This window comes from Hipposideros armiger, unplaced genomic scaffold, assembly GCF_001890085.2.
Source record: "Hipposideros armiger isolate ML-2016 unplaced genomic scaffold, ASM189008v1 scaffold_629, whole genome shotgun sequence".
Taxonomy (NCBI): domain Eukaryota; kingdom Metazoa; phylum Chordata; class Mammalia; order Chiroptera; family Hipposideridae; genus Hipposideros; species Hipposideros armiger.
The window spans coordinates 508,992-536,840 of NW_017731979.1; the positions used below are offsets into that span (position 1 = coordinate 508,992).

A 27,849-nucleotide genomic window follows, 5' to 3' on the forward strand; every position below is an offset into this window, starting at 1 on the left:
CATATGTGACCATGTATGGGACCAAGAAATTTTTCAGATAGTGTTATGAAGAAAAACTTATAATTGGGGGCCGGCCGAGTGGCGCATTGGTTAAGAGCTGGCTTGGGACCCCAGGGGGCCCCAGTTCGGATCCCACATATGAGGGCCAGTGACACTGCCCTCCACAGCTAAGATGCTGAACAACAGCTCAACCTGGAGCTGGGCTGCCCTGAGTCGCAGGCGACAGCGTAGGCTGCAGCCCCTGTGGCAGTGGGTTGCCATGGGCTACTGTATGTAGCCAGCAGCCAGCGTGAGTGGCCAGCAGCTGTCCAGAAGCCAGCGACTGATCTGTCTCGCCTGGGAAGAGCTCAATGATGGTGCCAACTTGGGCCAGTGAAGCAACACCCTCCACAACTAGACTGAAGAACAGAAAGGACAGCAACTTGTCTGTTCCCCTTCCCCCAATTCCCCAATAAAAAAATCTTTCAAAACAAAACAAAACATATAATTGGGAATAAAAGGGATGAGGAAAGCTGGGGTGAGAAGTACTGCAGATAGGGTGGCTCTGAAGGGGCAACATGATAGGGGGGCACATGGCAGAATAAAGGCAGCCGGTGGGAGTTCTGGGGAGACCAGCCAGAGGCAGGGTGAACACAAAAGTCCTGACATCTGAAAGGTCTGCGGGAACTGAAGGACAAATGTAGGTCACTGTGGCCGTAGAGTCCTGGGCAAGAGGGAAGGTGAAACGAGAAGTTGTAAAGTTCAGTTTTATCTCCCACGGATCACTGAAATCATATGGCTCTCGACTTTTTCTGTCTGACTTATTTTGCTTAGCATTATAATCTCGAGATCCACCCATGTTGTCGCAAATGGCACTATTTCACCAACAATTGTCACCCCAATAAACTTTAATTAAAAAAAAAAGTTGTAAAGTTCAGAGAACAGCGCTCAGGTCTCAAGTGGTAGCTCACTGGTTGTGTGGAAAGAACACACCTCACTCGGCCTCTTTGCACCTTGTCCATTAGGGGTGATGGTACTTACCTCACAGGACTGCTGTGAGCCCTACATCTGTACCATTGGCTGGATTTCAGTACCATCCTATGGTTTGACACATGAAATTGGAACTCCCTAACACAGCACCCTGGGTGGCCTTGACCTGGCGTCTAGCTGCCTCGCGAGCATCACTCTAGCAGTCTTCCAGTGACTGAGCAAGTCAGCGGCCTAGTGAACAAATGCATTGGACACTAGTGAACGAAGCTCCCGAGGCTGCATGGGGTTCCAGTTTTAACGTGCAGCTTGCCTAACTAACCTCTGTCAGCCTGTTCCTCTTGCGTGTCTGAAAGGATGTGGCCAGGAGGTTCTCGAAGATCCATATTCCGATTTCCCATAAAGCGCTTAGTTTCCAATTTGGCTAGCATTTCTTTAAATATATTTCAAGAGCTAATTGGGGTGGGGAAATAAAGACCTGCACATGCGCTCATATACATACATCCGACAGCTATTTTGAAATCTCACAAGACGTCAAATCCTGTAGTCACTAGTGCTAACCACCATGTGCTCAGGATGGAGGTGATTTGCTCTCCTGATTTGTTCTGCTGCCTGGACAGTTATATTGCCTTAAAGTTAGGATTCAGGGCCACATCTATATATGTAGGAGTTTTGTCACAACCCTACTATTGATAGTTCCACCATAGACTGTTAGTGATGGTGGGCAAATCACTTAATTTTTCCGTAACTCAATTTTGCAACTTTGCTAATCAATAGCATCAAGACCATAATAATAAGACCAGCAACAGCACCTTGAATCCACGGCCCCTTCTTTCTCAGTCTCTTAGACCAAGGTTCCCTTCATCACGTCTTGGTCTTCAACCCCTCACCCCTGGAGGAAAATCATTTTCTTCCCCGGCCAGACCACAATAATCTTGCAAAGATTTACCTTGACGTTATTACAGAGATCCACCTGACCCTCTTGAACTCTCTACTTCAGGATAGGGAAGAGTTTGCTTTATTTTTAAACACAACTAGTGTAGGCTTTAACAGCTATCACACTAAAATATATATAAAAAGAAGATATAAGTGATGTAAATTGGGAAATAGATCCCTGAAGCGTTCAAAGTGGTACTCTTCCAATTAGCTTTTCAACTCAGAGTTATCAGTGCCCATATTTTCCAGAAAAGATCATTCTCTAGGCCATCAAGAGCATTGAGCTGTGCAGTATTTCGCTTCTTAAAAGTACTCATTATTGTTACCCTGATGTTCTTCCAAGCTGCTCGCCCTCATTCTCCAAGCTTTAATTTAGGCACTTACCAGATACTGTCAACCAAAGATTTTGTAGACAACCTCGTGGAGATAAACGTCCAAGGGTCGATTTGTGGTCTTTTGTCTATTTGAGGGCCATGGACAAATGGGTCTCCTACGTTGGGACCCCCATTCCCAGCCACCCCTCCACTCCAAGCCTCCTCAGATAAAGCTGGGAAGGGTCCTAGGCTCTGGGTGCATGGAGAACTCATATCCACATCCTGCCTCGGAGCCATCAGCCTCCCCAGGAGCTGAAGCCAAAGAACAGAGCTTTATTTGTGGCAACTTCCTTCCAGGTTTCATAGCCACAGTGTCTAGACACTATTTATGGGCGGTCCCCCTGGGAGTTGTAAGGAGTACACTCAAGTCTAATTAATCAATCTGACTAAAAGTGTGTAGTCGTTAGAGAGTAACCACAGCTTTAATGAAGACAGAAGGGCAGCAGATGGCCCCATTGATCGTAACTCGCTACATCTCATGCCTCCCTGGCCTTGCCCCGGCTTGCCTGACTCCCCCAGTCCCCACTCATTTTCTGTCATGCCCCGTGGGTGCCTTTTCTCCTGTGAGTTCATGGCAAGCACATGACCTTTAAAGATTCTGAGGATACCGTGTCCTGTGTTTTTGAATTATCCGAATCAACTGCTGTGTGAGCTTGAGGCAGCCTCGGTTTCCTCACCTGTACTATGGGGTAATGACATCTGCCTTGCAGGCTTGTTGTGCAGATTCAGTGCAATGACGTATGTGGAAGCGCCAAGTTCACACTGAATAAGCGCCGTTGACCTTTCTTTCTCCTCTCCCTCTTGCCTGTCTCAGTCTTCCTTCTACGCTTCCTATCTCTTCCCCTTCTGTATCGTCTTCTTTTCAAAACCTTTGGCACCTTTCCTCTGTGCCTCCCGCCTCCCTCCTACCATTCCTTTTCTCCTTCCTCCTTTCTTAACTTTCTCCCTTATTTCTTCCCTCCCTCCTCCTCTCTCCTTTTTCATGCTTGCTTTTCCTCACCTTCTCCCTTTACCACCTAAAGTCATCACAGGCACGGTAGACTTGAGACTTCTCTGGATGTCTGGCAAGGTTTGCAAATTTCAAAAAGATGAAAACACAAGAATAGCACTTGAAGTGGCAAAGTGGATAAAGGTGTTTGTTGTCTGTTTTTGCGATAAGACTCTCTTTCCCTCCTCATCTTGGCTGGTGAGGTAAACACAGTAAGACAGGGGGTGGAAGAGGGGACGAAGGAGAGAAACGGGAAAGAAGAACTGGCCTCTCCTATTTGATATCTCCTGTTTTATGCCTCGTATTAATTGTCACTGCAGAGAAACAGATGTGATGAATTGGGACACTGGGAAGGTTTCAAACATTTGAGCACTTTAGATTAGTTCTCAGTGACATATATGATCTTGACTGAATCTAGGTTGTTTGTTTGGATTTTTTTGTAACCTACTTTAGCTATTGCAGTGGAATCAATCTCTCTGCCTGAGTCATAACCCCATGCAGTTTTTTCTTATCATAATGGTAGTGTCTGGGGGTGGCGAACTAGCCACGTCAACCCTGTTTCTCACTTTCCCAGCCTTCCTTGCCATTTACACGGTCATGCCATCTGATTCTGGCCAATGACATCTAAGTAGCATCTGATAAAGAGGAAAGCGCTTGCTTTTCTTAAAAAAAAAATTAGAAATATAGATGGAGGAGGCTGGCAGGCATAGCTCTGCTCTCTTCCTTTTCTTTCAGGCTTGAATACAGATGTGATGACTGGACCTACAGCAGCCCACTTTTGACCAGGAGGTCAAAAAGAATTTCCACCCAAACATCTTTGAGGTCCTGACTCAATGCTTATAATTACCTACATTGAGAAAAATAAAGCACTATCTACTTAAGCTAGTTACTCATTCAAGCATTACTATGGACTGAATTGTGTCCCCCAAAAAAATCATATGTTGAAACCCTAACTCTCAGTGTGTTAGTATTTGGAGGTAGGGCCTGGTAATTAGGGCTAGGTGAGGTCATGAGGGTGGTGTCCTCATGATGGAACTAGTGGCTTTATAAGAAGAAGAGAGAGATCACATGCAGTGAGAAGGCAGACATCTGCAAGCCAGGAAGTGGGCTCTCCTCAGGAACCAAACCAGCGGGCACCCTGATCTGGAAATTTTCAGCCTCTGGAACTGTGAGAAATAAATGTCTGTTGTTTAAGCCACCCAGTCTATACATTTTGTTATTGGCAGTCCTAGGGGACAAATACAGGTATACTGTAACTTGTAGCTAAAAATATTAGTAATAAATATACTCTTGGATTTTGGAAAGAAATTCCAGTATTAACTCTTCCACAATCCAGATCTAAGTGGGGGGCTTATTCTGAATTCATGCGGATGTAGTCAAAGCACCTTCCTGAGGTTTTCACAAAGTAGCACTAAGCCTGATAAATACAGGTGCTCTAAACACCTGGGCTTACTTTCCTTGGGAGGGGTCAGTCAATGAAGAAGTGTCCCAGTTAGAACCCAATGAAAGATCCCCGGTGCTATAGGCTCTCTTTCCCTTATTTTGAGGTTTGTTCTGCTCCAGCTCAGGAAAGTATAGATTTTCTCCTGGCCAGACTAATTTTGCATCTATGGTTTGTCTATATCAGAATCAGTAGCCAGTTACTTACCAAAACTGGGTCATTTTTTACTCATTCATTTAAAGCTGTTTGCTAAGCTTCTGCTATCTGCCAAGCACTGGAGCAAGAGTGGCCAATACGGTAGGATGGCCCTGCCCTCACGAGCTTACATTCTAATCCGAGACAGCAGAAAACAAGTAAATGAACAAAAACATATGACAACTGCAGGTAGTAAAATATCCTATACAGGAAGTCAACAGATAGTGTTGTTTGGAAAATCCTGGAAGCTGGTACCTTAAGTAGGATGAACAAGGATCACGCTTCTGAGGAGAGGGCTTCAGAGTGAGGCTGGAATGAGGCAGAAAAGCTATGATCCGGAAAACTACTCTAGACAGAGGGAACGCCAGGCACTGGCGAAAAGCAGCGTGTCCTCTCACTCTGTTCTTCTTAGCTAATAACTGAGCTTCGGTGCAGAGCTTTCAAAGCCTGGTGCAAATTTCTTCTCCTGGTGTCTCCACAGTATGCACACATTTGTTTATCAAATAATGAATGAATTACAAGAGGTATGAAATATTCCTAAATACAATAGGAAGTACTGAATGATTTTAAACAAAGCAGTGATGTTATCTCATTTCATGATGCTCCCTAGCCCACATCACTCATGACGTTATTCAAATAAAAATTATCACTAGAACCTCATAAGACATCTCCTTCCTATACCTTATGACTTAAAAATAAACAAATGCTTTTCTGCCATTTTACTACTAAGTAACTAAAAGTTGTTGTTGTTGTTATGGTTTTGTTTTGGTTTGGTTTTGAAAAAATGTATAGCTTACTGGGGCAGTCAGATAGGGTATCAGTTATCTATTGCTGCCTGTCAAGTAACCCCAAAACTTAGGGGCTTAACACAATAGACATTTATTATCTCACAGTTTATGTGGGTCACACATTGAAGAGCAACTAAACTGGGTGGTTCTGGCTCAGAGCCTTTCATGGGTCTGCAGAGAAGCCCTCAGCTGGAGCTGCCTCACCTGAAGCTGCCTCACCTGAAGGTTTGACTGAGGCAGGAGAGTTCACTTCTAGGATGGTTCGCTCACATTGGCTGCTAGAAAGAGGCATCGACTCCTTGCTGGCTGTCGGTGGGAGGACTTACTTAGCTCCTCACCACATGGGCTCCTCGAGAGGAATTGCCTGAGTGTCCTTACAACATGGTGGCTGGCTTCCCCCAATCTGGACAGTCCAAGAGAAGGCAAAGCAGAAACCACAATATCTTTTATGATCTAACCTTAGAAGTGGCATATCACCACTTCTGCTGCACTCTAGTGGTCACACAGACTAATTCTAATATGATGTTGGAGGGGACGATGCAAGGGCATAAGCGCCAGGAGAGGGGGGATCACTGGGGATCACCTTGGAGTCTGGCGACCACAGATGGGCAAGGAAGTGGTGACTGGATAGGCCTAAAATGGAGATGTAAGCTTGCTAAGCAAATAGATAAAAGGGGTGATAAGACCATCTGTGTTGCCTACCCAAGATCCATCCCCCACTAGATCACTGGGAATGGGCCCCCAGGTCCTGGTTCAGGTGAGAGCATGGAGAGTGCATGCTTAGAGATGCTATAACCATTTTGTGCCCATGAGATAAAAGCCAAAGAAATTCTAGAATCACCAGCATAAAGCTCCTGATATAAAAAAAAGTCCTGATCCAAACCAGCAATTACCCACATTCACACTTCTTGTTGTGTAAGAAAAACAAACTTCTGTGTGTGTAAGCCACTCTTATTTGGGTTTTCCCAATATTTGTAGGCAAAAGCATTTCTGATTTATAGAGGCATTTAACCCAGACATAAGAGGCCAGGAAAAGCTTCTTGGAGAAAGTGACATCCATGCTAAGAGCAGAAAGATGGGGAGGAAGAGGACTCAGAGCAAAGGGAACAATAAATCCATAGATTCAGAGAGAAGAGAGAGCAAGCTACATTTGGAGAACTGAATGAAGTTGAGTGTGGCTCACGGACTGAGAACAAGCAGTGAGAGAGGGAACTGCAGAGAGAACCAATAGCCAGTCCTAAAGATATCTGTCTTCAATTTTAAGGCATATAAGGGCAAAGCAGAGCCATTGTAATGTTTTAAGTAAGAGAGTGACATGATTGGCTTGGGGGATGGAGAGGTGGGATATTGGTGTTCTTTGGTAGATACAAAGTTTCAGTCGCATAGGAAGGGGAGGGGCTCGGGGGATATGTTGCACAACAAGTGCCTACGGCTGACAATATTACACTGTAAATTTAGAAATTGCTCGGAGGGTAAATTTTATGAAGTGTTTTTTTTCCCCCACAATAAAAAGAGTGACATGATCATATTTTTAAACTTAGAATGATCACAGCAGCTGGAGAAAGGAGGCAGACTCCAAGTAGAGAGACATGTTCAGTCTATTGAAAGCATCTAGGTGAGAGAGGATGGTAGCCAGAAATAAGAGAACAGCAGTGGAGGTGGAGGAAGTAGAAGAAAGTTGTGATCTATCTTGTCAGTAATTAACAGGCCATGTGTTTTGAGTGGATGGGGCATTTTTTACCTGTGATGAGCCATACCAAGTACTTTATATGAATTACCTTTAGGCTTCACAAAACTTGGCAAAGTTATTCTTTTCCCCCCAGATTATTAAAAATTGTTAAGTAACTTGATCAAGGGCACAGAGTTAGCACCTTGCAAAGTCAACTCAAGAATAAGTCTTCCTGACTACAAAATCAACTCATTTCACTAAACCATAGCTTCAGATAAACATATTTAATGATCCCAGTAAGTACCTCAGGACTGATCACTTCCAAACATTTTTTTTTTACTGCAATCTGCATTAAGAAATCTATAAATTGTGCCCTGTACCTATTGTGTGTGTGTGTGTGTGTGTGTGTGTGTGTGTGTGATGTTATCCGAATCTAGTTGATTCTGATTGAATAATGAGGGTTCAAACATCAAGTTGGATAATACGAAATACTATGTTAAATTGAACTTTATAATTTGTGAGTTTCAGATAATGTCATATCAAGAGTTTGGTAAGGTATTTTTCTGAAATGTTATAGAGTTTTCTTCTGTTCTTCCAAGAGGAAGAATTTGGATGTTATAGAGTGCCTTTCTTTGTATAGAGTAGCAGCAAGGCATGATTATCCTTATGAATGTTTTACTCTTTTATTAATTTACTCTTTGTGAATCTCATGCGTTTTTTTGTATGTGGATCATATTTTGAGATATTAACTTGAGGGATTTGCTTTTGTGTGCTCCCCTTTGTCCTTTCCTTCATTCAAGCTCTCTATAAGTCAGTTCCAGGAAGCAGGCACGGAAAGCAAAAGTCATCTTTCCATCTTTTGTTTTTACAGAAACATAGTCCCCAAAGAGAATGTAAAGGTTTTACAGTGACGAAGAGTAAGAGAGTGCAAGGACAAAGGGGCGTGTGCAAGAATAGTCCGCTGGGCTTGGAAGAAATAGACAGCAAAGCGTCTCACCAGACTAAAGGAGGCACACTGCCAAGCTGGGGCAGAAGGAGAGAAAGGAAGAGACAGAGAGGAGCACACAGCGAGAGTTGTTGCATCCTAAATAATGGCTTCTCAGTAGTACCCTCTGGAGGCGCCATCACCCTAAAGAGGAAGGGCAGTGTGCTATGTCAGGCACTTGGGGCCACAGGCAGACAGACCTAGGTAGACGCTCCTATAACGTGTTGAACGGAATCAATGCAGAGTACTGTCCCTGCTGGCACCGCAGGGACATGTGAGTCGGGCCAAAGACTGCCTCAGTGGTGACCTGGAATGGTGGGCCTGGAGTGGTGACCTTGGCCAGTGGAAAGCCCAAGGCTATGTGAGTGCATGGATGCCTGCATGCCCTCTCCCCACCACCCCCACATAAGAGCAGGGAACATGGCATCTTCCTGGAATTAGGAGGGTACAGATAAAAGCCTCAGAAAGGGTGTGAGTTCAATGTCTCACCAAGTGGGTGAAGACAGAACTACACTGGTTTTTGAAAGGTGAAGAGATAGGTTTCTTTCACAATTAATGGAGGGATTTATATATGCAGCTACATAAATTCATATAAATACATTTATGTTATATGCTATAGAAGTATTAGCCTAAATATCCTAACTAGATCCCAAAAATCTCCAGGGAGGGAAAACAGAAATAAGGTGAAATATTTTTTTACAAAAATAAGAAGTTTGTGGTATTGAAATAGCAATCAGATAGATTCTTCTTGTAAAAAAAAATAGACAAAAATGATCTGCTTTGTTTCCCACTGAAGTTCATCACTTTTGACCCAAGACTCCATATATGTGTCAAATTTAAAAAACAAAACAAAACAAACAAACAAACAAAAGCAGACCTTAAACCATGGCCAAAACAAGATTTGGTGAAATGGTAAACTAACTGGAAACTCTTTTATTTTTTTCTTTCATTGCTACTTCTTTTAGCTAGTTTCTTAAGGATTGCTCTAATGAGGTGTGTGTGTGTGTGTGTGTGTGTGTGTGTGTGTGTGTGTGTATGTGTGTGTGTGTGTTCCTGTAATCTTATGATTTCAGTAAGTGAAGACTTAATAAATGATGCCACAGTAAGCTCATACTCTAGTTAAACCAGAGACTAGTGAATCAATCTTTTAAGAAGAAGAAGAAAATGTCTAAGTCTGTCTCTCTTGAAGATTTCCTCCTCTGACTTGCCTGACTGATGAATCCGGCATATAAATACACTGCCTCAGAATTGTTTTCTCACTGATGAGACGTTCTTGTCCTTCCAGGCACCAGAATCTTAATTTAAACTAGTTCCTGTGAAGATCAAAAAAAAAATGTATCCAGTGTATTTTTTCCCTCTTGCATTTTACAAGGCAAAGAAATGCAAGCTAGGAGCAGAATAGACATTCTGTTGTTTTCTATTGTGCATCGTATTGCATTCCAGATGAAATGTGAGTCCAAAGTTTTTAATTCATGGACTGTTTTCATGGATGAGCTCCACTTCCTTTAGACATTGACTTTTTTCCTGGAGTTGTGTCAAAGCGGTTAATGTCTTTGATATTTCCTAAAAGCAGTGCTTCCAGGCAAGGCAGGCATGTTTTCCCCGCCCTGTTCCCCAGCTTTATTGAGGTATAATTGAAATGAAAATTGTATGTATTTAAAGTGCATGGGTTAGGTGCAACTTAATGTTTTGATGTATTTATGCAATGTGAGTTAATCACCACAATCAAGCTAATTAACATATCCATAGCCTCTTATAGTTACTATGTTCTTTGTTTTTTCTTCCTGTGCCTGTGTGGTGAGAACATTTAAATCTGCCCTATCAGCAAATTTCATCTACGTTTCCTTTAAGGATTTCCAGCTTTGGGAGCTGCCTTGTCACAAACACCCTCCTTCCCTTTGGAAACAGGATCTCTCTGGTTTCAGGTCCCCTTCCTGAACAGAGTCCATCTTTTCTTTTACATGTGAATATTTTATATGCCCTCAGTGAGTATCAGGGTTTCTATGGGTATTTTGCAAAGGGCACAGCTCTGATAAAAGTTGAACTCACATATTAATATTGTTGACCTAGGAAGTCAAAGATGTACTGGAGGGAAACAAAATGTTTTTTTTTTAAACATATCTACCGTAAATGTGGCAGATAATATGCAGTAACATCACAAAACAAATATGTTATTTTCCAGTGGGGCTAAGTAGACCAAATCAGTTATTTGGGTTAAATCTAATAGGTGAAAAATCTGCTTTTCCTCAAACTGTAGAAATAATGTCTCTGGCTTGAACTGAGCAAAAATAGACCCTCTATTCAAATAAGAATTAGTTCTGCTATCTTCATCTGCCATCCGGACTCATCCTACCAGACTTCTCAAAGCCAAAATATCTCAGAAGTCTCTTATTCAATTTGCATTTGGAAACTCAAAATGTATTTGACATTTTTATTTCTATCAGTTCTGTTTAAATTGGGTCAACATTTGTTGACTGCCCGTGATGGCATTTTTATTAAGCTTGAGGATGCTAAATTTATCCAATCCAAATGTAATGGCTGGAGTTTTGCTATCTGTTAACCAGGAGACCCTGGGCAAGTTTCTTAGCCACCTGCAGCCTCAGTATCCTAGTGCATAAAATGGGAAGAAGAAAAAGTGGAGAAGGATCTAGATCAGAGAATTGCTGGGGTGATTGTAAGAGATAATTTTAATGATCGCAGAGAGGTGCTTGATAAAGTGTTGCTAATTTTATTATCTCTGCGTACACTATAGTTGCTAGACATTGGGGGATATAGGCCCAAAGAAAATCAGTTCTCCCTTTCAAGGAGCTCACTGATTCATGGGAGGGGTGAGACACACGTGGGTAAGCAGTGGGGTATGGCCAGTCCCAGTACGAAGGCCATACTAGAAGTCCCCAGAGCAGACTAGTGGACAATAGAGAAGGAAGTCAGTTCTCACTGATATTAGGATATTAGGAAAGGTTTCCTGCAGAGACAACATTGTTCAGGTTTTGAAGGATGAGGTGGGTAGTGTTTTGAGGGAGGGGAATGGAGAAAGGGGAGTAGGGAAATGGCCGTGTGCAAAAAGACACTAAGTTGGCAAAATACTGTCCCTGGAACCTAATAGAATCCCAGCAATAATAACTATGCAGGAATAAATGAAAGCATGAGAAGTATATGGAAGTCTCAAACTAGTATGTTGGCATCTCTTGTTTTAAGTGGTGGTTTGCATATTCCAGAAAGCCTCTCAATAATTGTGCTGAGTTAACGCTGTCGTTCAAAACCAGAATGCTTTGGGGGGCTGCATGGTATTGTGTCTTCCCAACAAGGAGAATAACATTTGAATCTAATTGTGCCACCCATGCTCTTATGGTAAAACATCCTGTCCTAACACCCCTATAGCAAAGGAAAGTTCAGAGGAGCCAGCCGAGCAGATGCAATGCTTTCTCCCTGATACATCAGTTTCAACTTCTAGGTTCACCAACTTCTTTGAGCTTCTTTCTGTAGCGTGCTGTGCTCATTCATCAGCCTGAGTCATTTGATCTGATTGGGTCCACTCTCCCCCTCCTTGGCACGCCTCCTTTTGCTGCTGAATAAATCATCCTGGGATATGTCCAGGAGGATTTTCATAGGAAAGTTCCATCTGCATCCAACCCCTCATTTATTCAGGCTGAGTTCTCAGGCTCCCAAGGAGAAAGAATTGAGAAAATAAAGAAGTGCCTTCCTCTGCCAAGTATACTAATATGGTCATTAGCACAGATGACTTGGGGCTATGTGGGCAGAGAGAGGACACAGCTGCCCACACATGCTGCCTTGGGGTCTGCAGGAACCTCCCTCCCGCACCCAGCCCTCTCCGTGCTTGGGCTCCCTCCACAAGTCAAGACTTAATACTCACCCCAGGATTTCAGGATAGCTGGTGAGGCTGATGAGTCCAAGGGATTTGAGGAGGAAGAAGCAAGCAGCCTTTCATTCTCAGGGATATAGAATTCCGGGAATTATTTCACATCTAGATAACTGCAAAACTGGGGTTGTTGTTGTTTTTTTTGGGGGGGTGCTTTGCCCTTAACTTCCAGCTTCATGTGATAGGCCCTCTAGCTACTCTGGAAAATCCTTACAGTTAAAATAATTCATCTACAAACTGGGTTAAACACGGAATCGACCTTCTTTCTATTTCAAATTGAGCATTTAATTTTGTTCTCTTTATTGAGGGATGGTGGAACACAACTCGAAAGGACTGAGGTAAAGGAGTCATTTCCAGGATGTACACCACATCCCAGAAATCTACTGTTTGGGGGTCTGGGGGAAACGTTAGAGGCTTCTTCCCTCTTCTCCTGGGATTCGCTGTGCAAGGCCAGTTCTGGGTGTAAACCGAACCCCGTGTGTGTGGAAAAGGAGGAATTAAAAGGAAAGATTTAAATCCCGTGTTTCAGGGACAAGGTGGATAGAAATCACCCTGGAGGTGGTGGATGTGGTTGGGAGGGGGACATCCGGAGCTCTTCTGCTCAGTGCAGGCAGGGGGAGGGGACTTTCTCTTCGCGAGGGCAGAGGCAATGGGTCGCTCTAGACTAAAGGGACAGAGAGGACGGCGAAGCGATCATTTGGGCTTTCTTGGGACGCCACGGGGAGCCGCGAAAGCGCCCAGGGCCTGACGTCATTGGCCATCAGCTGACTGTGCTCAGGGCCCCGGTTCCACCGGCTGCAGCCACTGTCGCGGTGGCGGAGGTGGCGGCCCCCGCGGCTCCACCACCTGCAGCCGGGCTCGGGATTGCGGCTGACCCTGCACCGGGAGCCCCTGCTCAGCCCGGCGTGGGCGCGGACAGCACGCCCCCAGCGTCCCCAGAGGCTTTGTCCACATCCGCGCGCAGGAGCTCAGCGGGCGGGAAACCGTGGCTCCGGCTGGAGGCTGGAAATACCTCCCCCAAGTCCTCCTCTCGACCCTTCCTATAAGCAGAGAGATACTTGGTGTGCGACGCAGTCGGGGGCGCGCTTTCCACCCCTCCAGACTGGTGTAGTAAAGAGACTCCGCAGGAAGCCGCCTGACTCCGCAGGAAGCTGCTGCTTGGGGTATTTTGCTTTTCAGCCCAAAAGTTGGCTTTGCCAAAAGACGCCCCGGCGGTGAGGGCAGAAAGGAGATCCTGAGTTCCGCGCATTGGGCTCTCCGAGTCCGTGGGCAAAGCGGCCTACGAGTCCTGGCTGCGCACCTGCAGAGGACCGGAGCCAGTGCCTAAAAAAGAACAGCGGAGGAACCGGCCTGCGCTGCCAGCTGGAGCGCGGGATCTGTGCGCCCGGGCAAGGCGGGGGGCGCTGCCGCCCGCCCCAGCCCGCAGCCGTACCCTCCCACGCCGCTCTGCTAGTTCTGCTGCCTTCAAGACCTGGGGTGTCCGGACCAGACCTGGGTGCCAGGTATCCGCCGCTGCCCCTACCCGACCCCCTGTTCCGGGGGTGTGGCTTGGCGCGAGGGCGGGTTTTAGTCGCCGTGGGTGTCTCAGCGATCTGACAGGTCTCCAAATTCCTCCCGGTCGCCTGGTGCCCGCAGCGCACTTCAGAGCGCCAGGGTGGCACGCGGCGCTTCCCTGGACCCCGAGGCGTCTCAGTGGACTTCCCGGCGGCCTCGGGCCTCCTTTCTCACCCAAACCTGACACCCGCCGCACCGCCCAAGCTCGGATCCGCACCGGTGGCTTCTCTTCGTTCTCAGAGCTGTTGACTTTGGAGCCCACCCCACTTTTTCCTGCTCCCGCTTCCCGCTTCTCCCAGCTCCTGGCCAAATGGACTCCAAAGAACGAAGTGAAAGGAATGGGAACCGGGTGTTGCACCTCCTCGGGGGCGCAGCTGGAAGGGGTGGCCTCGTCTTATAGCAGAGACTGGGACCCTGAGGCCCTCCCCCTGCCCCGAGGGATGCGTCCGGCCGGAGCCAGCGCTGCCCTATCAGTCCTCGCTCAGGAAGTGGAGACAGCCAGAAATGAGACCAGAAGGGTGCCTCAGCACACCCTCTCCTTCAAATTAACTGTTTGGTGACTTGTTAGCTCTGAGGCGACCACCTTTTCAACCCGCCCGCGGGGCACCCCGCCACCGCATGGTCCCCCACTCCTCCCCCTTCGTTGCCTCCGCCCCCAGCTCCGCCCCGGGGCCCCATCCTGGAGCAATGGAGTTCTCCGAAGGGCTCTGTTCTAGCCACTGCTGCTAACTTCGCACCCATCGCCTCTGTCGCCACTGGTCACCCTAGGCCAGCCCCCGGCAGCCGCCGAGTCGTGGGCGTCCTGAGCCCAGTGCCGCAGCCAGGACCCGCCCGGCGCGCAGCAGAAGCACGGCGCCCGGGCGCCTCTTGGAGAGCAAAGACTGCGCCAAGACGCTGATCTGAGAACCAGCCAAGAAGCCCGAGCCCGGGAAGGGGGCTACGTGGCTCAGAGCGCTGCAGCGGCTTCTCCGGACAAATAGCCTCCGCTGCCGCTCGCCCAAGCTGCGCGGGTTGGCGGGAGGGCAGCGCGCAAGGACGCAGGGGTCTGCGACGATCCTGCAGGCGCCCTTTGCCCCGGAGCGCACTATGACCTGACGTGCAGGGGCCCTCCTGCCCAGAGCTCCTGCGACCGGGCGGCGGGGGACAAAAAGGTCCGCCGCCAAGCTCCTGCCAGGCCGCCCTTGGGTCTGTAGGAACCCCCTCCCCCAGCCGCCTCCCTCCCTGCGGCCTGGCGCCATGGAGCTCTCCGATGTGCGCTGCCTCAGCAGCAGCGAGGAACTCTACACCATCCACCCGACGCCCCCGGCCGGCGACGGCGGGAGCGGCTCTCGGCCGCAGCGGCTGCTGTGGCAGACAGCGGTGCGGCACATCACCGAGCAGCGCTTCATTCATGGGCACCGGGGCAGCGGCGGCGGGCGCGGAGGATCCGGCAAAGGCTCGGACTCCACAGGCGGCGGCCCCAACCACCACGCGTCGCAGCTGTCCGGCGACTCGGCGCTGCCCCTCTACTCGCTGGGCCCCGGGGACAGAGCACACAGCACTGGCAGCACCAAAGTCTTCCCGGAACGCAGCGGGAGCGGCAGTGCCAGTGGCAGCGGGGGAGGAGGCGACCTGGGCTTCCTGCACCTGGACTGCGCCCCGAGCAACTCGGATTTCTTCCTCAGTGGGGGCTACAGCTACCGGGGGGTCATTTTCCCCACCCTGCGCAACTCCTTCAAGTCCCGGGACCTGGAGCGCCTCTACCAGCGCTATTTCCTGGGCCAGAGGCGCAAATCCGAGGTGGTGATGAATGTGCTGGACGTGCTGACCAAACTCACCCTCTTGGTCCTCCACTTGAGCCTGGCCTCCGCCCCCATGGACCCGCTCAAGGGCATCCTACTGGGCTTCTTCACTGGCATCGAGGTGGTGATCTGCGCCCTGGTGGTGGTCAGGAAGGACACCACCTCACACACATACCTGCAGTACAGCGGCGTGGTCACCTGGGTGGCCATGACCACCCAGATCTTGGCAGCAGGCCTTGGCTATGGGCTCCTGGGCGATGGCATAGGCTACGTGTTGTTCACCCTCTTTGCCACCTACAGCATGCTGCCGCTGCCTCTCACCTGGGCCATCCTGGCCGGCCTGGGCACCTCGCTGCTGCAGGTGGTCCTCCAAGTGGTGATCCCCCGCCTGGCGGTCATTTCCATCAACCAGGTAACTCCTGCCCGGCTGGCTCTTACCCCTGGCTCCCCTGGGTTCTTTAGCAATAGCTTTCTGAGAGGCAGGGCTGCCTGCTCACTTTGAGTCCCCTCCCCCAGCCTGGCACGGTGCCTCGCACCTAGGAGGTCCTGGGTAACAGTGGCTGTAGTTCTCTCAGAGGAGTTGGCACTAAACGACCTCTAAAGTTTCTTCCACCTCTCCCTTTCTACTCTGATGCTGTGAGTAATCCCTCTCTGACATCAGCTTAGAGGCAGTCTTCATTCTGTTCCACACACATCCCCCAGGGTCTGCAGCCTCTGGGGCAGGAGACAGAAAGCAAGGAGAAGCCCCCGGTTAGAAGGGGACCCATTCCTTAACGGCTTTATTTATGAGACTCACAGCAGGGTGTTGTAAGGGACTCAGGGATTCAGAGCTGGGATTTTGTGTATCTCTTTGCCACAAATCCTCAATTCCTGGAGGAATCCACATTAGCTAAGCACGTACCCATTGCTAACGTTGGGAGCCCTGTTTATATTATCTCACCCAATCTTTCAGACAATCGTATGACACCTGTTTTATCTGGGAATGCTTTATTGCCTTGAGGATCTAAGATTATTATTATTTTTTTTATGGAATCCAACCCCAGTGCTTTGAATAAATTAACCTCAGGAATTGGGGCTGGTGTGTGTATGTGTGGGGGGGTAGGATTGGCAAATAATGCAAGTTTTGTTTAATCGAAAAGGGCATTTTGATGTGGATGGTTTGAAATATTTAGGTGGAACCTGATTCTTTAAGTCGCTTTCTCCTTTCTCCCCCTTTCTTCCTATCTTTCCCCATTAAATATGGATGTGTTTATGTGAACAAAGTTCCCCTTGTCTGTGAATGAGAAGGTAGACAGTGCCTCTATTGTTTAAGTTCATTAAAATCAATAGATAATTGATGGCTTGGCACTTCCTTTGCCAAATGTCTGGTAGGTAACAGGAGACTAAATTTGGGGGCTTCTCTAAAACTGAGGGAACATGTCAGCTGAAGGATTTTCACATAGACGGCTGATGAGAGGTGCTGGGACGGGAGGCTGCTTTGTAGATTCCTGCTCTAGCCTCAGCCTCTGGGCCACCTTGGCTGTATTGGAAGCTGAAAATCTCCTCATCCTTGTGGTCAGGTTTGAATAGATGGTTCTTAGAATACCTCCCCCAAATTGGCACAATACCTCTGAAAATTGCCGGTGATTTTTAGAGCACCGGCACCGTGAGAGTGCTTTACCCATCACCGACCTTCAGGGCTTCTAGTCAGTGTGAAATTCTCTTCCTTCCCTAATGGCTCTCTATCCATATGCTCAAGTTAGTTATCTGGTTGGCTGCTTTTACCGTGTTTTTTGAAGTCTCTCTGGGTACAGCAAAGGGTATATAAAGTACATGGCTATCATCATCAGGCATGAGATGAGGCGATGCCAGTTAAGGGCTGACCAGCTGAACTTTTCTTTATTAAGGACAATAATGAATGTGTCTTCAAAATTATCAGGAACCATTAATACCCACATGTGATAAAGACTCAGATGGGGAGCGTATAAAATTGTACTTTGACTGTGTTTCTCAATCCTGTTTGCACGTGGACATGAACCCCCATATCATCTGAATCTCTCACGTTCTTCCGAGCTCTCATTCTTTTTTTTTTTCATTTTCTTTACTATATACTTAGACATCAGCAGCCTGTCTCCCCTCTCTTACTCCTCTTCTTTCCCCATCTCTTCTTTCTTTTCCCTTCTCTTTTTTCACTATGAATTGTTTCCACAATATATCATAGTTACCTGATCAGTTTCAGAAAAAATTCCATTTATGATAACCTACTGCCTTGCATACACTAGCCTTCCTTAGTACTCATTACTAAAAGATTCCATCAAGTCAGTTGGGAATAGTATTTAGAATAACACATCCTAAGTGGCAAATGATGAATATCTTCTAAGTTCTAAGTATAGAGACACTTTTCTTGCCAAATGAATCAAGAAAGTAAATTTTGGCTCCATATTTGTTTTACACTCTACTCAAATACTGCCAGATGGCAGAAGATTAAAAATAACCCCAAAATGTCTTCCCACTCCCACCTCATCATAAACAATCCTTCACTGTGAAAACCAAGGGCCTGGTACATGCAACCCGAGCTCATTCAGCTTTCTGTTTGGGGTAGGGATTATAGATGAACTACCATTTTGAAGTTGAGTCACCTTTTACCGGACTCTGAACAACTAGAGCGCTCTCCTTCCCTTTAGGTGCTGAAAGAACGGGGTGGCTTTGGCTACAAAACGTTTTACTTTGACGCCCTCTAGAGGTTCAAGCTTCGCTCTTAGGTCCTGCAGATGGATGAACTGGAGAATTAATCGCTTAAAAAAAAAAATCTGTGATTTTTGACTAGGTACTGTTTAGTTTTCCCTGCTTGGTAATATACATGGTATGCTAAAAACCTGCTAATGACCTTGCATAGCGACTAGAATAACATCCTAACTCCTTTCCATAGCCTCCTCGAGCCTCTAGGAGCTGGCTGCTGCTTCTCTAATTTTATTTCCTTCTCTTCTCCTCCTCAGGCTCCAAATACACTGTCCATTTTCTGTGTTTCAAATATCCCAACACGTTCCCACTTCTCAGCCTCTGTACCCGCTGCCTGGAACAATTTTTTCCAGGTCTTCACATGACGGACACATTCTCATTATTCCAGACTCAGCTCTAACGCTCTTTTCTAGTGAATGACGTGTCTTATTTTCTCCAGAGCACAAATGCTATCTGAAATTATCTTACTTGTTTAGATTTATTGTGTTTCTTCCCCCGCCCCTACACCTTCAAATGTAAACACCACATTAGGGCAAATACATTGTTTATGGTGTTTACCACTTTATCCTCAGCACCTAGAAAAATGCCGGGAACATAGTAGGTACTCACAGCCCCTGAATAAACAAGACTGTTCATTGCATGGGCAGTATTTTAAAATACCCACGACCCCTGACATTGTGTTGCTGAAAGCTTTCTACACACACGTAAGTCATATGTATGTAAGGCAGCCTTTTACACATAAACGCCTTTGGAGAAATCAAAGCACATTAATAATCCCTTACATTTGTACAGTATTTTACATGTAGCTGAGTGCCTTTACATACACTATCCCATCTAATGATGACAAAAAGATGGTATCATCTTTCATTTCAGAGAAGAATGCTTGATTCTTAGGATATTTAAAGGGATGTCCCAAAGAGGCTGTGCCTAACAGGTGGCGAAAGCAGTATTTGAACCCTGGCTCCACAGCCAGTCTTCCTTCAGAAACCCTTTAGAGGTTGTCCTTCTGAAGACATAAGCCCTTGAAATGGCTCAAGTGCGAGGGGTACCTATTTCCCTACTCAAGAGAGTCATACCTCATATAGCACACGAGTTAACACTTAATGAGAAAGCCAAAGGGAAATCATGAGCGAAAAGTGACTGAATTTCTGGGAATAGGCTCTTTGTAGTAAACTCATCATTCTTCTCAGCTGGAGACAAATTTGTCAACTAAAAGCCATAAACCCGGGCATATCATCTTTCTCGGCATTAATCTTGATTCCCATTAAGAGGATGGCTCCTGTTTAACTTAGCATTTTCAAGAAGCAAGAAGTATACAGTCAACACACGTGAGCAGCTGTTTCATGTCACTGAACATGCCATTTTCAAAAGTTAGCAAGTGAGCCGATGACCACCTTCCCTTAATCCAAGGTACGAGAACCCACCTCTCCATGCTCCCTCCTAAAGGGAATTAGTATCTGTGGCCTGACAGGCTATCAACCAAGCTGCAAATCTCCGCAGATACCCCATATGAAGAGACAGGCTCCTCTGCTCAGTTAGTTCATCACGTGCCGTCCACAGTGGATACAAGAGGGGCCACCCGGGAGGCTCCTTGCTGTCAGTGCAGAGATGGTTTATGTCTCCTCCACTCAGTGAACAGACAAGTTCACTAAAGACATGGACTTCCGACCCAAACAAAGAGCTGTGATCACCCATGTATTTTCTAGGTCCAAAGTGGCATTGGAAAAACTGAGGAAAGGCTCAGTAGGTTCAAAGCCCAGTTCAGACTGCTCTTGTGATGTTCACCCTGACAAAGCTCAGCTATAAGTAACACAAAGCTCAGCTATAGATAACGCCAGGGCTAGTTATGCTCACCCATTTCACGTTAAATCAGCTTCATGTACATGATTCAAACCAATGATACTAGTGCCTTGGTCCAGAGTCCCTCTGAGACACAGATTTTCCCCTCATCTTAAATTGTGTAGCCTGCTCAATTGGTATACCCATCTGAAAATTCATTACAAGATGGCGTTACACATATAAATACGATATTAATGATAAGGTTATAGCAGCTAGCTTCTCTCATGGAGTAGATAATTCCAAGCCCTGTTGCCATAATTAGCGCTCTCCTTTCTTTTAATTGCTGGTGACAATAATATGAACTACCTAACATTTGAAACTCATTTCATTCTCATTCTTCAGCTCATTAGCAATAAGACGGTGAAAATCATTTAGTTATTAGAAAACGGAGAGGCAGCAATAGGTAACCAGAAAGATGGCTTCATTACGCTTTCCTCTGCGGGGCTCTAAAACATTAGAGCTTGTCACTCATTAATGTTCTGTAATCTCGGTGAGCTAGATAAGCCAAGTGTCAAGAGTGGAGGTAACTCTAGCATAAGTCTAGGAGCGAAGCCAGCCAGGTAGGCAGGTCCAGGTTGGTTAGTGCTCAAGGTCACGTTGTCAGATTTGAATTTCCCATGCAGCACTTTCTCTCCTGTCTTACATCCCACAGAACGTAGAGACTAGAGCCAGAAAAGTTCTAATTAAATCATGGTCATTAAACTGGCTAATAGCAAGGGACTTTTACCCTTGGCCTTTACAATGTCCTTTGAGGGGACAATGCCTTGTGATTTACAGTATAAGTAGGTGAGGTCAGGCAAGAAGCAGGCTGTGCATGTGCTTTCAGATGCGTTTCTGGTCATTTAAATGAAGAATTGACTTCACAGGAAAGATAAAAGTGAGTATAAGGGAATTACCAACACCTCTCCCCTATTGGCAAAATTTAAACATGAGAGTCTATGTTCTTTAAGTCTGCTAACACAAATCAAATAAACGGAATAGTATGCCTACTTCATGTACAGCAAGTGGCATGTAATTTAAACCATCCTAATGTGGTAGTTGATGTCAAGTAGCCACTTACTTCAAAACACACAAATATCCATTAAACGAGTACACCTTCACTAGTTATGGTATGCATTTACAAAAGAACCAAATAGATCCATTTCTGTACATTTTCCTTTAGCACATTTATATAGGTATTTTTAAAAAATAAAGTAATAATTGCCTCATCCCAGCATGTCTGAGAAAATGACTTTCAAAATCAGATTTGAGTGTCAACATCCCCAAGAGATTCCTCTGAATGCCAGGAAATGGAAATATTCTCTCTAACTTGTAAAAAATACCCAGAGATTGTCCTTTTGGGTTCTGTCTTTTCCTTTCTTTTCCCTCTGTGGTGAGGATGGATAGAGAGTAGACTTTGCAAAGGATATTTTTAATGACTTCTAAAATGACCAATTCAATGCCATCAGCCTGGTCTGTAGACATCTTTGCACTGGAGTTGCACATAGATGTGGTGTCTGACTTAGAGTTGTAAAATGATGGTAGGGCGCATGCTTTGCAAGATTGAATTATGAATGTGTTTTCCTTCATATCCGGTAACGTCGCCTGACTGGTATCAGTGGGTCGGAGCACAATTAGATGAACACTGGGAGGGCTTTACTTGTGGAGCAGCTGCTTCAATGTCACGCTGAGTAGGACAAATGCATTATTCATATTTACACCTTTTTGATTGATGGCATTTTAAGAGCGCCTCAAAAATAAGTGAAACCAAACATAAAAAGGGTGTTGTTGTTTTTTAAAAAAAGTTTATCCCAAATTCAGTGCTGCTGGCTAATGAAACCAAAGGACACCACTACAGTCATGCTGATGTGACATTTCACTGTTGTCTAAATATTTCTTAGGATGCTAATTTATTCATTTCACAAGTGTGCCGATTTCAGTGGGTCCTACATGTAGTTATTTTCAGAGCATAGGCGACACTTGCATTCACCTCAAACCTCTCCTCTCACCAACAAATGGGTACCATATTGACTCCCTGCGAGACCAGCCGGTCCAGAGTACACAGTTGGACAGCATATCGGTTCCCTGGACACGCTGCTCTTGAAATGGGTTCTTTGCTTTCTCTGGGCTGGAATTCAAGGTAACAGAAACTGAAGGTTGGCGAGTTTCTGTGATCTACACGTTTGAACCTCAGTTTGCAAGAGCATGGCTTCTGTCAGTGATTTCTTCCCTGGCATTTTCTTGGGGCGCCAATAGAGGAACTCTACTTTGCCCAGCCCAGCTGGCCACAACAGGGTGGCGAAAGCCTAAATCATCTGCCCTGTGCTTCCCCAGGAAGCATAATTGGATTTACACACTGAAATTATATCATGTGAGTTTTGTTTATGAAGGACTATTTTAAGAAGTCAGGTCACTTAAACAGCACTTGGGAAGCCAGCTTTTCTCACTGTGCGATTTTTCAGTCAGCCCTGCAGGGTAGAGGAAGGACAGGATAGATTAATTAACCGTTGAGGTGCCAGACAGTCCAAGGGAAGCATAGCCCCTTCCTGGTAGGAATAGCAGCCAGTCTCCCACGGATTGCAACTGTGTGGCCACCTTCTCACCCAATGAACTGGGGCGATAACTCAATGTGTTGTCAGATAAGCCTGCAGTTCGTTATTTCCTTGATATCTCTGCATTGGACTCTGATTGGGCATGTCTGCGATTTGATATTTGAATTTCATTGACATAGATCGTGTAGTTCATATGTACAATACCTGCACATTTCTTAGTTACTGGAGTTTCCTGTGCCTTCCGTCTCACTTCCTGACTTGATTGACGGAACTCTTTCTGAAGCCCAAATTCTTCTGCATCAGGAAATGATAAAATCCTTCATGGTGAAGGCATGAGCTCGGTGTGAAATTAAATTATATTAATGTTTTGGGGTTTTTTTAATGAGTAAATTTTTAAAACTACCACCTCTATATGCAGTGCATATCAGTATAAAATTGTCACAGGGATTTTTGAACCATTTTGTAAACAGCACATTCTTGTCTCTCTGTGTCAGCTAGTTTTCCAGTTGACTAGAGTAAACCATTTCTGAATCTTTTCTTTTTTTGTGTGTGATTACATGCTGAATACACATGATTGCTTATCAAACGGACGACTAAGGATTAGGGAATGCATAAGCAAAATACATATACTTCTTTAATTTAGAACATGGGAATAAGAAATGCAGCATATAGAATTGAACAGAACTGGACCAAAAGGAAGGACACTGAGAGGCCTGGGAGTAGAAGAGATATGGTGGGTGTCCTCAAATATTTGGGGGTGCTTCCATGGTGAAGAGAGATTGGTTATGTTATGTGTGTCCTCTAGAACAGAATAAAGACCAATGGGTGGTTGCTGTAGCACCAGAGATTGTGGTTCATCTAAAGCTGAGGCTTTGTAACAAATAGACCTGCCCAAGGGGCTGCTTTGTGAAGTGATGCGCTCCCTGTCAAGGCATTCTTCAAGGGAAAGCGATACAGCAATCTACAAGGGATGGCCTAAAGGAGATTACTGTGCAGGGAGGTCATTTCCACAATGTCAGTTGAAAGTCATTGGCTGCATGTCCAAGCCATCATGGCTGCTTTGCAGGCAGGAAAAGGAGAGGGCAAAAGGCCAAGATTGCCAACTGAGTCAGCTGCCCTTTTAGGAACTCCTCTGGAATCCCAGCCCAGCGATATCAGCTTAAATTTTGGGGATCAGAATTCTGACACAAGGCTACTCCCTCGGCAAGAGAGAATGGCAAAAGTAGACTAGATTTACGGCCCCTCCAAAAGTTAGGATTGCATTAGAAAGAAGGGGAGAAGGAGATTGAGTAGGTAAGTTGTTCAACAAATATTTGTCCATTGCCTGTTGGGTTCTAGGTTCTGAGGCACAGCTGTATATTCAACAGTCAGGTTGTAGCTACAATGAGGCTGATACTTGAATGGATTTGGGGAGGGAGTTTGTGACTCTGGTGCAGGGGTGGGAGGTTTGTACCTGGCTCTTAGAACATGCCTGGAACACAGCATCCTGTAAATATTTTACACAAAGGCAAGTCTTAGGCTGTTTTTACTACAGAACTCTAAAGCATGAAAAATCAAAGCTGTAGTGGATTTCTTTTAGGAGTAGCTGGAAAGGAAAGGTCAGACTCTAGAAGAAATTGTGGATGGGCGTGGACCTTCCTTCCTCATGAAGAATGTAAAGGAACCCCAGGGAAGGGCTGAGACGTCCATTATTTACCCATGACCTTATCACAAACTGAGTGCACCCCACTCCTGGCGACCAGAAGACGTGGCATGAGGGAGTTCTGCCTCATGTTGGAGAAGGTCAGGCTGGTTTGGAGCTCCGGGCAATCCTAGTCACTCTGTGTTCACAGAGACCCCAGCTAAAAACTGAATGGCTTGCCTTGGAGCTCCAGACAATCAGTCCCCACACAAGGGTGGGCAGACAAGGTGCTTAGGCAAGGCTGATTCCCTCTCCTTGGCACAGTGCTCTCACCCTGCATTTTCCCCTCCCAGAGCAAAGTCTTAACATTCCCATGTGCCCCCCAGGCTGTGAACCCCATTGAGGTCAAGGATTGTACCTTCCTCATCTTTGTGTCTCTTGAACCTAGCATCGCACCTGGCACACGGGCAGCTCTGAACGCTGAACTTTTAAATGAATGCATTGAATGACTATTACATAACCATCTCCTTCCCCTTGACCACTCCCCAACAGACCGTCACACCCTTCTCTATCATCATTAACAGGGACTGAGAAACCAGTGAGAGAACTGAAATCAGTTTCTCTGGTCAATACAGGAAAAAAGCACACCAGAAGTTACCCCATGAAGTGCTTTGGGCTGAAAGCCCCAAGCTGCATTTTTGCTAGATATGTGTTAAAGAAGTTATAGTTGATAACAGGAAGAAAAATTCAAGTAATTATCCAAATTATTTAAGTAAAAAAAAAAAAAGTAGAAGAAGAAAAGAGAAAAAAAAGAAGGAAAAAAATATGGACCTAAATTATCTATAGGTGTTTGTCCATTCCTGAAAATTTTAAGTAGATCCAACTCTATACAAAATAGAGTCCAGGTGCTAATGCAGGCCTTACCCTATCACTGGCTTCCTTCTTCAGCACCCTGGCTTCAGCACCAACACCTACCTCATCAGGCCTCTTTCTTGTGGTGAACCCAAAATGGCTTCTTTGACTTGCCTTCTCAGTGGTGCCCCCTTCTGGTCGCCAGTGGATGTTCACCCTCTGGCTTCCTACCCCTGCAACTAAGGGCAAGAGGTGCCCCCACCTTTCCTACCTGACTCCTAGCACTCCACACCATCCTGGCTAGTCTGCCTCACTCTTAGGGGGAGGACATTAAACAAAACGGGTTGAATTTGCTGAGCATATTCACTGGATAATTGTTTAGTCTGCCATTTTTCACAGCTTAAAACCTATTACAGAAAGACCGGTGTGTATCCTAACAGGACCAGTTTGTCTCTCAACTGCCTAAAAGCAAAAACAAAGCCTGATTTTGGATATTGAAACCCCATGCAGTTAAGTGAAGCAGTCTTCACAAAGCCCTAAAAAGGTTATGTCTTTTGTTTTCAGTTGTACGAATCGTTATCCCACTTAGTTCATTTCTCTACTGTCCGCTCAAGAAACAGAATCGAAGTCCGTGAGAGCACACTTGTTTTCTCCTAAATTCAGAGTCTAACTGCCCCCGTTATATGGGTGAGCCTTTCTAGCCTTTTGGTGGTGGCAGCTCCCGTGAGAAGGCGTTCATGACCCCAGACGGACAGTGTCAAATGAGTCGAGTTCACCCTTCTCTATTAATGAGAAAGATACAAACTGACATGGTTTGGTGCCAGGCTGGACGAGACTGAGGCTAGTGAGGCATCCAGGGTGCAAACTTCAGAGGCACTCCCTCTCGGGTGCTGACCTTGCCCTTGTACGACCCTGAGAAGGATGCTTCCTGGCCCTGGGTGCCCCAGGCACCTGCCTGGCCTTGCCCTGGTCCTGGCTGGCCCTCATTTCCATTTACAATAAAAGGAAGAACCCGACTTGAAAACCAAGATGAGAAAATATTTCTTAATACCCTGAAGGAGGACTAGGAGTTGGCAGCTAAGGTTGGAAATATGGTTCCCTTATTTGTTTCTGCTACTAAATCATGTGGTCTCTGAGGTCCGGCTCTGTCCTTTTGTGTATCCCTGGAATAGACATGGCCACCTCCCAAGGGACACCCATAAGAGAGGCTTGTTGAGTAAACGCCTGACCCATCCTCTTAGCATCGATATTGCTACTTCTCTCTTTAGAGCTGAGGACACTGCGCTCAGAGTAGTTACATCATGTCCCTTTGATCATATAGCTAACAAGGGATTCTAAACCATATCTGTTTCATTTCAAAGCTGCCCCTCAATGTGATGGTCTCTCAAGGCCACTTTATCTCAACTGACTCTGCTAGTTCTGAAGCAATGTGTTAGCAGTGATGATGAAGAAGAAAAATGAAGTTTGTAGTCCAGATGGTAACAATGCTTGTAGTCATGGTGTTGCTCAATGGAGCTGGGGGGCAGCACGTTGTATGGACAAAAGCGCCTCATAGTCATTGAGAAAGACTGACCTCATATTTTACATCCGATAAGGCACAACTTTGTAGAGATGCCTCAACCTGGTTTGGCCTTGAAATGGATTTCTCACAGCTCTAAAATTTTATCTCTATGAAATCATTTTTGAGGTTTTTCACAGCTCTAAAATGTGTATTCTTGTGAGTTATAATGAATATGAACGTGGGTATTTGTGTGCTTTCCTTGTATTTGTCGCCTAAGATCAGATAATGGCAATCCTCATAGCAAACAGAGCTGACTGAGGCCTATGACCTCTGAGAAGGACGAGAAATATGAGTAATGTAGCAAATGCTGAGAGAATTACTTATTAGATGGTATTTAATATTTAATTTCTTCTAGTGGTTTAATTACCTTGGACACCACGACTTGTAAAATTGTGTGCCATTTTAGTCAGTTGATTTGTTTTGAAGGGAAGAGTGACTGAGACACTTAACTGACAGATAATTGTTTCTTTTGAATATTTAATTAGTGACACTATGGCACTTGTCAGAATTGCCTATCTGGCTTTTTCCAAATGTGCATGTCATCTGGGATCAACAAGCCATCTTCTGTCAGTATCACTTAGACGTGATTGAGCTGGGCACTCATGCAGCCTGAGTGTCCACAACTGGGAGGCTAGCTTTGGGGGTTCCCTCTTCGTTATCTACAGACCCCAGGAAATAGACACCATAGCCTTGAAGGAACTCACTGAAGCCCGCTGTCCATTAGTCCCTTCATCCATAACAACATGAGAGTAAGATACTTGCTGTCCAGACTTTACCGTTTATAAATACGAAAGGAGTGGATGACTATGAAAGTTTTGAGCCGACAAACACCAGTAACCATGCACTGGGCAGTGGTGGTATTTCTGAAACACAGATGCATCTGATGTGGACACACAGAGGCAGACTGCCTTGCTCTGCCATTGGGACGGAACTCTGCCGAAACAGGACAGTAGGTTCATTGTGGGGATGGAGGGTGAAGGGAGGACCCCGCCTTGTTGGGCAATAACCATTTTGCATACTGGAAGCAAGAAGGACACCTCATGATGCATGTCCACTGACTTACTTCAGTGTTCCTTCCATGTAAAAATATCAGTGCTTAGGAATCATCCCTTTGCCATGTATCTAGAACATTCTTATAAGGAATAGAAGCTATTTTGCACTTTAATGCTG

At 45.8% G+C, this 27,849-nt stretch overlaps 1 protein-coding gene across 1 annotated transcript in view; it reads left to right on the forward strand.

The window, feature by feature from the left end:
• Positions 1 to 12,236: 12,236 nt before the first annotated feature.
• ADCY8 (adenylate cyclase 8) overlaps positions 12,237 to 27,849 on the forward strand; it is a 205,289-nt gene continuing 189,676 nt past the window's right edge. The window contains exon 1 of the mRNA XM_019625474.1: positions 12,237 to 15,969. Coding sequence (XP_019481019.1) covers positions 15,013 to 15,969 — 957 coding nt within the window. The 5' untranslated portion in view covers positions 12,237 to 15,012. The remainder of the gene's footprint in view (positions 15,970 to 27,849) is intronic.